At 43.7% G+C, this 13786-nt stretch overlaps 1 protein-coding gene across 1 annotated transcript in view; it reads right to left on the reverse strand.

The window, feature by feature from the left end:
• Positions 1-1115: 1115 nt before the first annotated feature.
• Positions 1116-13786, reverse strand: part of PFDN1 (prefoldin subunit 1) — a 61711-nt gene continuing 49040 nt past the window's right edge. Inside the window, exon 4 of the mRNA XM_007194081.2 lies at positions 1116-1520. Within this exon, the coding sequence (XP_007194143.1) occupies positions 1437-1520 (84 nt within the window). The 3' untranslated portion in view covers positions 1116-1436. The remainder of the gene's footprint in view (positions 1521-13786) is intronic.

Here is a 13786-nt window from a genome sequence, read left to right on the forward strand (position 1 = left end):
CTGGAAGGAGAAGCCACAGCTGGGCTCAGGGCCAGACCTGAGGCTTTCTCTTCCTGCTATCCCCTCCCAGAACCCAACCCCCGTCCATTGACACACAAAGAAGAGAGCTGTCATAATACAAACTAGTCAGCCAGGCCATCCATCTCAGTTTTGGCCGCAGGGTGGCGCTGAGCCACCATAGCAGCAAGTCTAATTTTCCTTCTTCAGCTGGCCAGCCCTGAGAGGCACAGTTGACAGGTTCTTGCCTAACCTCACCTGCCCACTTTCCCTCTGAATCAGCCAGGTGCTGATAAATAACTACCAGCTCTCTCTCTTTAAAAACAAACAAAAAGCCAAGATTTTGTAGCATCACCTGATTTCTGTGGAGTAAATGGTAGGTCCCACCGTAGCTGATTTCAAGCTACCAACGTGATATCCTGAACATGGAGTTGGGAAGACAAGGGCAGGAGTGCACTGCTATGCAGTATTTCCACCATCCAGATACAATAGACTGTTCACCTCAAAAACACAGATAATGGCCAAATTTAGTAAAGTAATTCGGAAGGGGTAAGTTCTAAATACTTACTAACCTTATTTTTAATATAATTTAATGGTAAATTTACAAACTTAATTTTTAATAATGGCTACTGTTTAACAACTGGCTTGCAACAAAGTTCCTGAAAATTAAATAATTGGCTCTCCCGAGCCAGTACAAGCCAGCGCCAGCACACCACTGCCCCCACGCCTCCAGGAGGCCTCAGGATTGTAATGTCCACCCTATGAACTGACCAAAGGGAGACCGTCTCGGAGTGCTGCTGGTTTATTACCAGATTTTCTTTTACAATGTTTGGGAGGAAGTGGGAAAGGAATCTTTAGGCAGACTGCCACTGAGGCACCACTGTTGTGTTCACTTACATTCAGCTGTGCCCTGCTCTCCTTTTCCTTATCTGCATACTACATGGAGGCTCAGAAGTTGAGGGGTTTACCTAAAGGAACAGAAAAAAGAAGGCAAGGCTTCAATGCAGAAGGAGCAGGCCCACGGCCCTGGAGGAGAACAGGGAGGAGCTGAGGTGGAGATAGCCTCTGCCTCTCTGATCCTCTGTTCTCATCCATCAGCTCAAGAAAAGCAGACTTAGCAGAGTGGGACAGATGTCTTTTATTGGTCTGACCAGCGTGACTAGTCGTAGGCCCAGGAAGAGCTCTCCTATCTGTCCCGGCTCCCATCTTCCCTCTCCTGGGGGTTCATGACTCACCCCCAGGGAAGAAGGGTGGCAGGCAGAGCCAGGATAAAAAATACAGGGATGGGATCTGAAAGGGGCTCCAGGTGATGCATAAAACATAGGGTTACCAGACCATCCAGATAAACTGTCCATCAGGCAGAGCAGAAGCAGTTTCCCTATACAGGCCCCTGGCCAGGAATGGCAGGGGTCAGGAGGAAGAGCTTCCCTAGAGGCTTCCTACTGTGCCCTTCGTGCCATCAGCATCTCCCGGATATTGTCCTCAGCTTCCTTCACACTCCGCTCCAGGTAGGATTTTTTCTGCTGCAATATGAGAAGGAAATAAGGGTTAGGACCAGGGGGAATGTGCCAAGTTGGCAGATGCAGCTTCTGTGCCCAATGGTTATGGCTTCTCTGTGACCAGTGACTTCCAGGAGCCTATTGTCTATTGGGAGCCAAGTATACACACCTGCCCAGAGTGTTCCCCCACCCTGACCACTGGGCACAGGGAGGGGGTTGCTCGGTACAGGAAGCAGGAGTGCTCTCTGGATGGCAATAGCACTCTTCCCCCAGAAGGAAGTAGACTCTAAAAACAGGCGTCTTGGTACATGAAGTTATACCAGACAGACAAAGGCCAGGAAATTCCAGGACAAAGCTCTGGCCCCATAACAGATTGTCTCTCAAGGTTTTCCATGGCCCAGGCCAGGCGCCTGTAGCTGCCACTGCTGCAAAATGGACAGCATACCCTCTGCTCTGTCCAGCAAGATGATAGATAGGCTGCATCACACGTCTCACCAAGGCAGATGAGTCAAGATGAAATCTGCTTTTCTAATGAAACTGTTGCCTGCCAGGAATCCAGGACAGTGACACTGAGTAAAACAGACCTTTTGCAAGTTTACCTCCTACCCCATCTGGGTCCTAAATTTAAAATCTCAACTTAAGACAAACAACTTTACTTTCAGGAGCCACATCTGGACGAGGATTAACAAAAGATTAGTCAAAGGAAATGATGTGTGTACATTATTTTCCCTGTGGTCACCCCAGAAGTATGGTGGCTTCACCACTGGTCCCTGCCCTGAGGACACCGTTGTGGCCGCATTCCCACTTAACAGACATGCAATGAAGTCTCCCTTTTCGGGGAATACTCAAAATAATCCCCTCCCAGGGTGCATGTGACTGAGCCACACTAGAGCCAGAAATGCAGAGCCCTAGCCCAGATGCAGCCAGTGCCCTTCCCTCACCTCCTCGCTTCTTCACCCAAGCAGCTGGGGGTTCACTTTGACTACTGAAGTGCCCAGGTGACCTGGGGAAGCCAGGGAAAGGCTGGGGCAGAGGGCAGGTAAGCAGCCTGGTCTCAGGCCTTGCTTGGGAACTGATCCCCAACCTCTGAGACAGGAAAATGGAATGGAGTGCTTCTATTACCTGAGGCCTTCACCAATAAACCTCTCAGGTGCCCCTTCTACATATCCCTGCCTCTAACTTCTCCCACTCTCTGTCCAGATATTTTTTAAATGATAACATTTAGAGACTTTATAGTTTCCTTTAGGTGCCAAATGCTGAGGCATCCACAGTATTTTTTAGTAAAATTTTATTGAAGTATAGTTGATTCACAATGCTGTGCCAATTTCCGCTGCACAGCAAAGTGACCCAGCTACACGCATATATATTCTTTCATGTTCCCCTCCACCATGGTCCATCATGGGACACTGAACATAGTTCCCTGCGCTACATAGCAGGACCCCACCGTTTATCCAACCTATATACAATAGTTTGCATCCGCTAATCCCACAAATCTTTATCATAGTTCTTATGTGAACCTCTGGTTCTTATTTGTCTTCTAACTTCAAATTTCTTGAAGGCTAGAAAGAGCCCGATCTCTTTACTCATCTCCCATCTGTCCAACTTGCACACAATTCCTTACAAAAGAACAGGAGCTCCACAAAAACTCATAGTGACCATGATAATTCTATGGCTGAGGAAATTTGTTCAATTACACTGCTAAACCTGATATAGTCCTATCACTGTGATATCAGAGTGGGAACTTAAACTTCCTTTGATAAACAACTTGTGGTGAGTAAGAAAGAGGCAAGTACTAGTAACTCCTGATACACAACTGAAGAATGTACATGTACTAAGTGTTGTGCAGCAGCTAGACAGCAAGTGCCATGCACCATTCTGGGCACCTTTTGGGTCCCAGCCCTGTAGGAATCTAAGGAAAAGGCTTGTGGAGCAAGTGGAGTTCTATCCTGGCAGTAGTCAGCCAGTGCTTAGGAGCCCAGGCCTGTTGCATTCCATCTCTGCCAACTTGCTGCCCCAGCTAGCAAAACCATAAACTTGGAGCATCAGCAAGAGCTTTTCTCCCTACTGCCCAGGCCTCTGGCCAATCAAATTCAGGTTGTATTCTCAGCTTTAAAATTCTTCATTCTGTCACATCTCTTCCTTCTATCTTCCACTTCCAGTTTCATTACTTTTTCATGATTTTTTACTACTGCATATCCTAAAGTCTTCAAGTTTCAAAAATAATGTAAAATGAACCTGTCTTTAAATCTTTAGTTTAAATAGACTTACTGGACATTAAAAAAATTTTTTTTCATCCCAACAGATGGGGCATCTCTAGCACAGACCTGCTTTCTAACTTTATTTCAATAGTTCCTGTCTCATCCTCAAACATACCTAAGCCCAGAAGACCCTCATAGTCAAACCCAGACCAAAGCACATGATGTGGGTTGAACTGTGTCTCACAAAAAGACATGACGAAGTCCTAACCCCCGGTGCCTGTGAATGTGACCTTATTTGCAAATAGGGTCTTTGCAGATGTAACCAAGTTAAGATAAGGTCATACTAGATTAGGGCAGGCCCTAAATCCAATGATTAGTGTCCTTCTAAGAAGGCCACGTAAAAACAAAGGGATACACAGGGGAAATGCCATGCGTTGATAGAGGCAGAGAGTGGAGGGTTGCATCTGCAAGATTAGAAAGGCGCCAAGGATGGCCCACAACCACTATAAGCTAGAAAGAAGAAAGGAAGGAGTCTTCCCTAGACCCTTCAGAGAGCATGGCCCTGCAACACCTTGATTTTGGACTTTCAGCCTCCAGAACTGTGAAAAAATAAATTTCTGTTGTTTTAAACCACCCAGTTTGTGGTAACTTGTTATGCAGCCTTAGGACACCAATATAGCACCTGAAATGAAGGATGCTCCCAGAGACAGAGTTTATCCCAAGGTTCTTTTGGACCCACAGCTTCTATCCACACTGAATCACAGAGGCCTAGGTAAGGATCCCTAAAAGTTAGAATACTGGAATTGTACTTATCCCAGAAATAACTGTCATAGAATTGACCCAAATACAAATGAGACCATCAGAGAGAATGGAAAAAATTAAGGAACCAATGACTAAGTTAAACTTTTTCTTCCTTGAATCTCCACAGCTTAAAACCACTAGTCAAATCAGAAACTCTGTGGACCCTGCTCTTCCCCATTCCTGTAAATAACAACTCCATTGCTGCAACTCAAGACAAAAACTTCAGTGTCATCCTTGAATCTTCTTTCTTTCACATCTGACATCCAATCAAACAACAAATCCTGTCAGTGCTATCTCAAAATGTATCCAGAATCTGACCTTAATGAAGAGCCTCCTAAGTGGTCTCCTTTCTTCTGTCCTTGACCCCCTTCAGTTTCTTCTCCACACAGTGGCCAGAGTCATCTTTCAACATTTAAAACCTTCCAATGGCTTTCCATCTCTCTCAAAATAAAAGGCAAAAAAGCCTTTTCAAAAAGCCACGTACAGTCCTGCTCTAAGCTGACTCTGACCTCCCGTCCCATGACTCCCTCTCTCTCACTCATTCAGCTCCAGCCACACTAGCCTCCACGCTGTTCCTCCAATCCGCCAGCTATGCTCCTGCCTGTCCTTTGCCTTTGGGTCTCTTTGTGTAGGAACTCTCTTCCCCAGATATCTACATTACTTGCTCCTTCACGTCCTTCAGGTCTTTCTCAAGTGTCACCTTATGGGAAAGGCCTTCTTGATCATATGCAGCTCCATACTCTCTATTCTCCTCACCTTGATTTTCCTCCTTAGCACCTATCGCCACCTGAAGCGGTATTTGTCTGTCTGTCTGCCCTTATGAGAAGGAAAGGTCCATGAGGGCAAGACTTTGTTCTACTCACTAATACAGTCCCAGCGTCTAGAAGAATCGCTGGTTCATAATAGGAACTCAATAGTTGTTGAATACAAGTGCATTTATCGTGGGAAATGATGCCTTACTGATTTACTTGTACACACACTCCTTTTTAGTTTTCCCTCCCAACCTGAATGAGGAATACCCATCAAAGGAAGCAAAGGCAAAAAATGACCATTCTCCTTCAAGGTGGTTTTCAGTTTTTGACATTGCCCTCTAACCTCTGCCCCTAGATAAACACAGGTTTAAAACTCAGACCTCACTGATCCTGATGGGGACATGAAAACCTTGCTCTCACAAACAGGCCCTAAGGGTCAAAGCCCTTACACTTTATTATCAGGTCAACTTGTAAAACCATAAAACAAACCATCCCCATTTCCCACGTCCGGGAGTAGAAAATCCTTGAGAAACTGCTCCATGTGATGTCAGTGTCAGGGCCGCTGTGCACTACAAGGGGATAATAATTGCTGTGGAAACTCTAGGAGGCATGTGAAACCCCCACCTTCCACCAGGAGTCCTGGGAAGGCATTTGCTGGCCTCACTGCAGCACCTTTCCGTCTTACTGAGCAATCTCCCTCAGAACCCTGTCTGTAGGAAATTCTCTCCTGGCATCAAACCACAGAGCTCTAGGTGCGGCGACATTCTTGTGGGGCCTTGTCCTGACGTAAAATTCTGAGATTTCCTGTGGGGCTCAGCACGGCCAGGGAAATGACATTGTTGGACTTATTGCTCATCAGCCTGAAGTTCTTCTTTCCGGGAGTCAGACTAAGGGGCTGGTGTTTCATTCTCATCCTCTCACAAAGGAAAGAGGCTCAAGTCCCTAGAACTTTTCCGACATGACACAATGTCTCAAATAGACTCCTGAGGTAATTCATCTTGTGACACTATCTCTATAGACTTTTCTTCTTTTCTTAGGAACTTTATCTCTTTCTCTAAATTAATATTTTTCCTGTTTGTATTATCTTAGGGTATAGAAAAGTCTTTTCCCCTCTCACCTTTTATTTCCCCACTCGTAAAATGAAGATTTGGGTAACACCAAATTAAAAACTCAAGAGCTTCAATGAATCTCATGTTCTCTCAGTCTGCAGAACTGTAAAATGGCCAGAGGGGGCCAGCTGCCCATAATGGGGAAGTTTAGCAAGAGGCCAAGAATTCACTGAAGGCTGAGGAGGCATGTCTTGGCGGCCAGGGTAAAATGTGAAGAAGGCAGGGCAACAAGAGGAAGAAGAGAAAAACAAAGGCAGTGCAGGGGCACAATGAGAGAACTCAGAAAGGGAAATGAGACACGGATGGGCAGAGCTCTGAAAATGCAAGTGCTACAACAGCCTGAATGGGTGAGGAGCACTCACCAGAGGCAGGAAAGGCAGGCCAAACATGACCAGGAATTTGAAGATAAGAGACAAGTGATCCAAGGACACACGTCCACTTGTGAACTCATCTGGGTTTATCCACTTCACCATTAAGGACACAACTAGGCTACAAGGTAATTGCTGAACTACATATGGCTGGGAGACAAGCTGAAAGAATGAGAAAGCAATTTTAGGCATGGAGCAGGAGAATAAAGGAAATCTAAGAAGGGGTTACTGTCTCTGCATCTTTTAGAAACTGCTTTCAAGACATCTTTCAGAGGTTCCTCTGCTGAAAGACAGGGACAAAAGACTTGGATCAAGCTGAGCAATGACCTTGGTTTTTCTCCCAGATGTTCTTTTACCTACCTGCTAAAGAGACTTTGACACTGCTACCGTATGGGGTCAGACTCCCAAATCCCACCTATGATCACATGGCTCAATGTACCCAAGATAAACCTCTGCTCTACTCAAGTACCTTATAGCAGAGGTATACCAAGTGGTGGTGGTGAGGGGAGAGGGTGGATTCTTATTTCTTTCAAATGATAGTGTTTAGCCTTTTAGTCCACCTAAAGTTTATGTGATCTCTATCTACTATTGCCCTCCCTAACACATAAGCTTCATTTAAGTCCCAGAGAAAGACCAGTACATCAGACAATCTGAGAAAGAAAGAAAACAAGCTCACAGGTAAATGAAGAGCAAGGAGAGGCAACTGTTCCAATGCATATGGCAGAGATCAGGCTTCAGCCAAAGAATCATTATATTTATAGGCACCGAGCTTAAAACGATAAGCCAATAATCATGTCAAGTGATAAACAGCTGATGTAGGTAGGGACATTTGGCTCAAAGAATATTAAGGGGAGAAGGAACCCAATCACTAACTTAAGTATCTAAAACAATGGCTCTTAAAGTATGGTCCCCAGACCAGCAGCACCAGCAACACTGGGGAACTTGTTAGAAATGCACGTTCTTGGGCCCCAACCCAGACCTACTGAATCAGAAACTCTAGGGGTGGAGCTTGGCAATCTGTTTTCACAAGCTCTCCAGGTGATTCTGATGCAAACTGAAGTTTGAGAATCTTCAAAAGTGGAAGTCACTAAAATTCTTCTATAAAGGGCCAGATAGTAAATATTTTAGGCTTTGTGGGGTTCTCTCTGTCACAACTACTCAATTCTGCCACTATACTGCAAAAGCAACACAAAAAACGTGCAAACAAATGGGCATAGCTGTGTTCTAAAAAACACAAAAACAAGCGAGCCAGATCTGGTCAGCAGGCTACAGTTTGGCAACCTCTCTTCTGAAAAAAGAGGGAGCCTTAAAAGGTAGAACTGAATCTAGCACGTAGGGATTTTAACTTTCCATGCAAGTTGCCTAATGAAAGCATAAATTTCCATCCATGCATCGTTCCATTCATTCATTCAAGCCTACTGCCAAACCATTTCTCCTCTTTTTTTCCTCCAAAAACCCTGGTTCTTGAAGTTTGTAGCATCATGGTGTACCATCCTCTTCTCCCTTCCTCGCTGCTGCAATCTCCCAATCTACCAATATCCTGGGTACTGCCCCTCATTCATCGGAGGCTCACTGTCTTCCTCTCCACCACTGCTGCACCACTTGAGGTGACTTCAACAAGAATGGAGATGATCCATCCAATACCATGACCTTCTCTCCCCTCACAATTTTTACTTTACCCCACCTGAGCCACCCAGCCCACGTTCATACCCTAGAGATTTGACAACACCAGTAACTGCACCACCTCCAGAATTTCAATTTCACCGCCACTACTTCCTATTTTTCCAGGTCGTTTCGATCTGGTAACTCTCCCTCCAGCACTTCTTCAACCACATCACTCAACAAGTTTTTCATTATTCATTCTGCTTCCATGACCTTCTCCCCTCCCACCCAGCTCAGCTTCCACAGTCCATCATTTATATTTATTCCCCTGTGAACTCCCTTTTGCACCTCTCTCCCTCTGTTGCACTTCCCTGGCAAAATACCAACCCAAGCTAAACCCAACCATCTACCTACTCCATGTTTGTACCCAAATAGCTGAATGTTGCTGGAGAAAAACACTTAAGTGTGCTGCATGGTTTTACTTTAAATTCAGAACTATGAATCTCAAATAGGCACTCACCAGTGTCCAGAAATTCTATTAAATTTTCTTAATATATTAAATTCTCTGCTCTCCAGGGCTTCCCTGGTGGCACAGTGGTTAAGACTCCGCCTGCCAATGCAGGGGACACAGGTTCGAGCCCTGGTCCGGGAAGATCCCACATGCCACGGAGCAACTAAGCCTGTGAGCCACAACTACTGAGCCTGCATTCTAGAGCCCGTGCGCCGCAACTACTGAAGCCCGCATGCCTAGAGCCTGTGCTCCGCAACAAGAGAAGCCACCACAATGAGAAGCCCACGCACAGCAACGAAGAGTAGCTCCCGCTCACCACAACTAGAGAAAGCCAGCGTGCAGCAACAAAGGCCCAATGCAGCCAAAAATAAATTAATTTAAAAAAATTCTCTGCTCTCCAAAGCAACTATTTCATACTTCATCTTGTCTCCTCAAATCTCCTATACTCTCTCCTCCCCTCTCATTCCCAGCTGAGAAAATAGCAGCAATCTGATGAGAATTATCTCTTTCCACTACCAAATCTACCACCTGACCTACACCTATACATATACTCTCTCCTTTCCTCGTGTTAAAATGGATAGAGGGGTTGTGTTTTGATAGAAGCAGAAACACAACCCTTCCACTTGGGTGCTGAATCCATCCCCTTCTCAAAAATTTCACTCCCACAGTTATCCTTTTTCTTTCTTCCTAATCTTCAACGTCTCTTTCTCTGCAAGATCCTTCTTGGTAAGGCAAGTCACACACACACACACACACACACACACACAAAACACCTTTCTTGTCCTCACATTCCCCTGTAGGTACTGCCTCCTTTCTCTCCTCCCCTTCTTGCAAAACCTCTTGAACCAATTGTTTAGTAGTTGCCTCCACTTCCTTACCTCCCATTATCTCCTCAAACCTCTCCAATCATGCTTCCCATCTACCCTATTGAACTTACTGTAGTCCAGGTCATCAATGATCTCTATGTTGCCCAAAGCAGTGGTTACTCTCTGTTCTCTTCTTACTCAACCCGTTCTTACTCATCAACAGCATTCAACACAATTCTTGAAATACTTTCCTCTCTTAGCTTTCATGATTCCACACTCTTATTTTCTTCCTACATTACTGGCTACCCCTTCTAAGTTCTCTTTTGCTGACTACTCCTCCTCTGCTCAACTTCAAAATGTTGACATTTTCTGGAAAGCTGTCCTTAACTTCTCTCCATCACTCTCTTCTTAAAAACCCTCATCTAGTCTCATAGCTTTAAACATCATTATGACTTGCAAATTTACATCTCCAACCTAGACCTCCCCTTAATTCCAGATTTACACATCAAATTGCTTATAAAACATATTTTCCTGGTTGTCAAACCCAAACTTAACATGTCTAAAACAAGCACAATTGATTTATAGTCACCCCACACCCTCCCAGTCTTCTCCATCTCAGTGAATGGCAGTCATCCAATTGCTCAATTTAAAAACCACAGAGACAAAAAAATACAAAAGCCAACAGAAGCCATCCCTGATTCTTCTCTTTTCCTCGAACCCAATAGCCCCCCGCAGCCACCCATCAGTCTTAACTTACTTCCAAATATATCCGGAAACCATCCTCTTCTTTCTATCCAGCTCCACTGCTACCATCCTAGTCCAAGCCTCCATCATCCTCGCCTGGATGTTTGTCATGGATATTTTAACATGTAATTCAGGTTACTTTCTGCTCAAAACCCTTGAAAGTCTTCCCATGACACTTCGAATAAAATCCAAACTCCTTAACCTGGGCAATAAGGCCCTGCATGATCTGGTCCCTGCCAACCACTCCAACCTTATTATGACTCTTCCCCTTTTCACTTGCTTAAACAATTCCACCAAACTTTTTCCAACCATAAAACATTTGCATCATCTGTGCCTTCCACCTGGAATGTTCTTCCTTTGGATACTTTTAAGTGGCTAGCTGCTGCTTTTCATTCAGATCTTAGCTGAAATTTCACCTTTTCAGAGAGGCCTCCCCAATAACTCTCTAAAATATCACCTTTACTACATGATATTTTCTTGCTTATATCTTTATTGTCTGTATCTGAATGTAAGTTCCATAACAGTAGGGAATCTTCTCTGACTTGATTAAAGCTTCATCCTCAGTACCAAGAACTGACATAATTAATTTAACCAACATTTATTGAGCACTCAATATATGTTAGACCCAAAGAGCACTGGGATTAGGGCAGTGAACAAGTCAAACACTTATTCACAGAGATTACGCTGTTGCAGGGCACATAGACATTTAACTACCACTGCAATAAGGGCTCCAAGGGAAAAGCACAGTGTCTAATAGAGGAAACACCTGGTATAATCAAGGAAATCACAGAAGCACTTTTGAACAAGCTCTGAAGGATGAGTAGGAATTAATAAAGTGGAGAGGTTAGCATGGGGAAAGAGCAATTCCAGGCAAATGGAGCAGCAAGAGCAAAGGTCAAATGAAGCAAGACATGTTTGGGAACTAACTAAATGACAGCCAGTGAGGCTGAAGTACTGAAGTGCGGGGTGGGGCAGGGAGGGATAGATAATATAGAAGGATGAGGCTGGTGAGACTGAGTCAGATCATACAGGGTCACAAGCCATATTAAAAATTTGGTATTTATCTTAAAGATGATGAAAAGCCACAAGGTCTTAAGCGGGAGAAACAAAAACGTCAAATTTCCATTGAAAATAAAAAATTACTCTGGCTGCAACACAGAGAATGAGTTAGAGCAGAGCTTCCTGCAGAAAGCCCAGTCAGTCATGAATGGGTAATAGATGTGTCCAAGATATTGATCCTTTTAGTCCCTAGAGTGGCCGGGTGCATTCAGGGCAGCCAAAGCCCCCCTGGGCAGTTGCCTCCACCTTGAGCACCCTTTGTCCACTTACCCCAGTGAATCATGCAAATACTCCTCTGGGTGCTGTGGTGTAAAAAGGGTTGGGAAGCACTGGGTTAGAGAATACAAATGTGAATGTTGAGAAACCTACTAGGAAGCCATTGCAATAATCTTGGAAAGAGATGACAGTATCTTAGTGGTGGCAATGGAGCTAGAGAAGAATAGATTCAAGAAATATTCAAGAAAAAAATCAACAAGAGGACTTCACCAAGTCCTTCACCATAACCTTCATTATTTATCAGAAGTTAGGAGGGGGGGGTGTCAAGAATACCTCCCAAGAGGACCAGGTTTGGAAAAAAAGATGGTAAGTTTAGTTTTAGACACACTGAGTTTAATGTACCTGTGAAACATCCAAGTGAGATGTGAGAAGAGAAACAGATTGGGGCAGAAACTAACACACCATTGTAAAGCAACTATACTCCAATAAAGATATTTTAAAAAAAAAAAACAGATTGGGTCTGAAGTTCACAGAAGAAGTCTGGGCTAGAGATACAATTTTACATATAGGTAGTACTTGAAGCCATGAGAATGAAATTCCTAGAGAAGGAACTCAGAATAAGAGGACTTAGCCTTATAAAAGTCAACATTTAGTAAGAATGAAAGGAAGAGGAAGAACCAGCAAGTAACACTAAAAAGGAGGGACACTGTGTCATAGAAACCAAAAGAAGAGTAGTTCAGGAAAAATGATGAGATGACTAGAAATCACTGGATGTTTTCAAGTAGGAACCATGACAAAAACATGTCCGAAATGGTTGGGGGCAGGGGAGGGGAGTGCTCCATCAAGTGGCCTCTAGGATATCTTCCAACTTTAAAAAGTCTAGGGAATTCCCTGGCGGTCCAGTGGTTAGGACTCCAAGCTCTCACTGCTGAGGGCTTGGGTTCAATCCCTAGTCGGGGAACTAAGATCCCACAAGCCACGTGGTGCAGCCAAAAAAATAAAAATAAAAAGTCTATAGCTCTTTGAGACCTGACCCTAAAACTTCATGAAGGAAAACTACCCAATATTTTAATTGTCACAGATGAGCCCTAAGAGTATGTGTACTGTAGTGTCAGGATAAATAATTTCACCTCCTAACTTCAAAGGAGACACTGGGCTTTGTACAGATCCAACACAAGGGTTGTAGAAACATCAGTATAATTACGCTCAAGGAAATTATGAGAAGGGCTGAAATGCTATAGTCAGGAAATAAAGATGCAAAAAAAATGTCCTTCAGAGACCACACAATGCCACAACTGAGAACTGTGTGTTGTATAAATCTATTAACAGTATACTAAACATGACAAGTATTTGATTCAGGATCTGCGTAAAAGAGATCAGAAAAAGGATGCACAAAGACCACTACCAATATCACAACCCTGAGGTCTTTGATTCCTTTCTAAAACAAACCAAAAAACCCTAAAAATTATAGCCCTCATAGGACACTATTCTAAGTTCCATCATATATGAGAAATAAATGTACACAGTACATAATAAAGAAGTCTCATGAAAACAAATTTTACAAAAGCAAGACATTTCCTCATATACACTGTTTTACTTCTGGTTCTCCAGGGTCAGAAAGCCAAGTATCTATCAATAGGACTATTAAAACTCTACAAGTCTTCCAAATGAGCAAATAAAACAAGTTTTACTATTTCAGTTGTCTTTAGTTTACTCTAATCTTACAAGAAGAGCAAGAGGATCAAATCAACAGTGTTTACTATGGAGTTTGGCCTGTAGGCATGGTAAAGGGGTAGGTGAATAAAGGTGTGCCTTCTGAGAGCGGAAGTAAGGGCAACACCTTGCATTCTTGGAAGTGAAGGTGTAACTGACTCACCTGTGGCAGCAAGACTAACATGCAAGTATGTGTGGCAAAAGCCTGAAGTCAGTCTGATCCTACTCTCTGCTCCAAGCAAGTCCAAGAAATTCTATTTTCTTATAACTCGACAACAAAAAAAATACACAACCCAATTAAATAATGAGCAAAGGACCCTCAAACAGACATTTCTCCAAAGAAGATATACTAATGGCCAATAAGCACATGAAAAGATGTTCAACATCATTACTCACTGGGGAAATGCAAAT

The sequence above is a fragment of the Balaenoptera acutorostrata genome, chromosome 2 (genome assembly GCF_949987535.1).
Source record: "Balaenoptera acutorostrata chromosome 2, mBalAcu1.1, whole genome shotgun sequence".
Taxonomy (NCBI): domain Eukaryota; kingdom Metazoa; phylum Chordata; class Mammalia; order Artiodactyla; family Balaenopteridae; genus Balaenoptera; species Balaenoptera acutorostrata.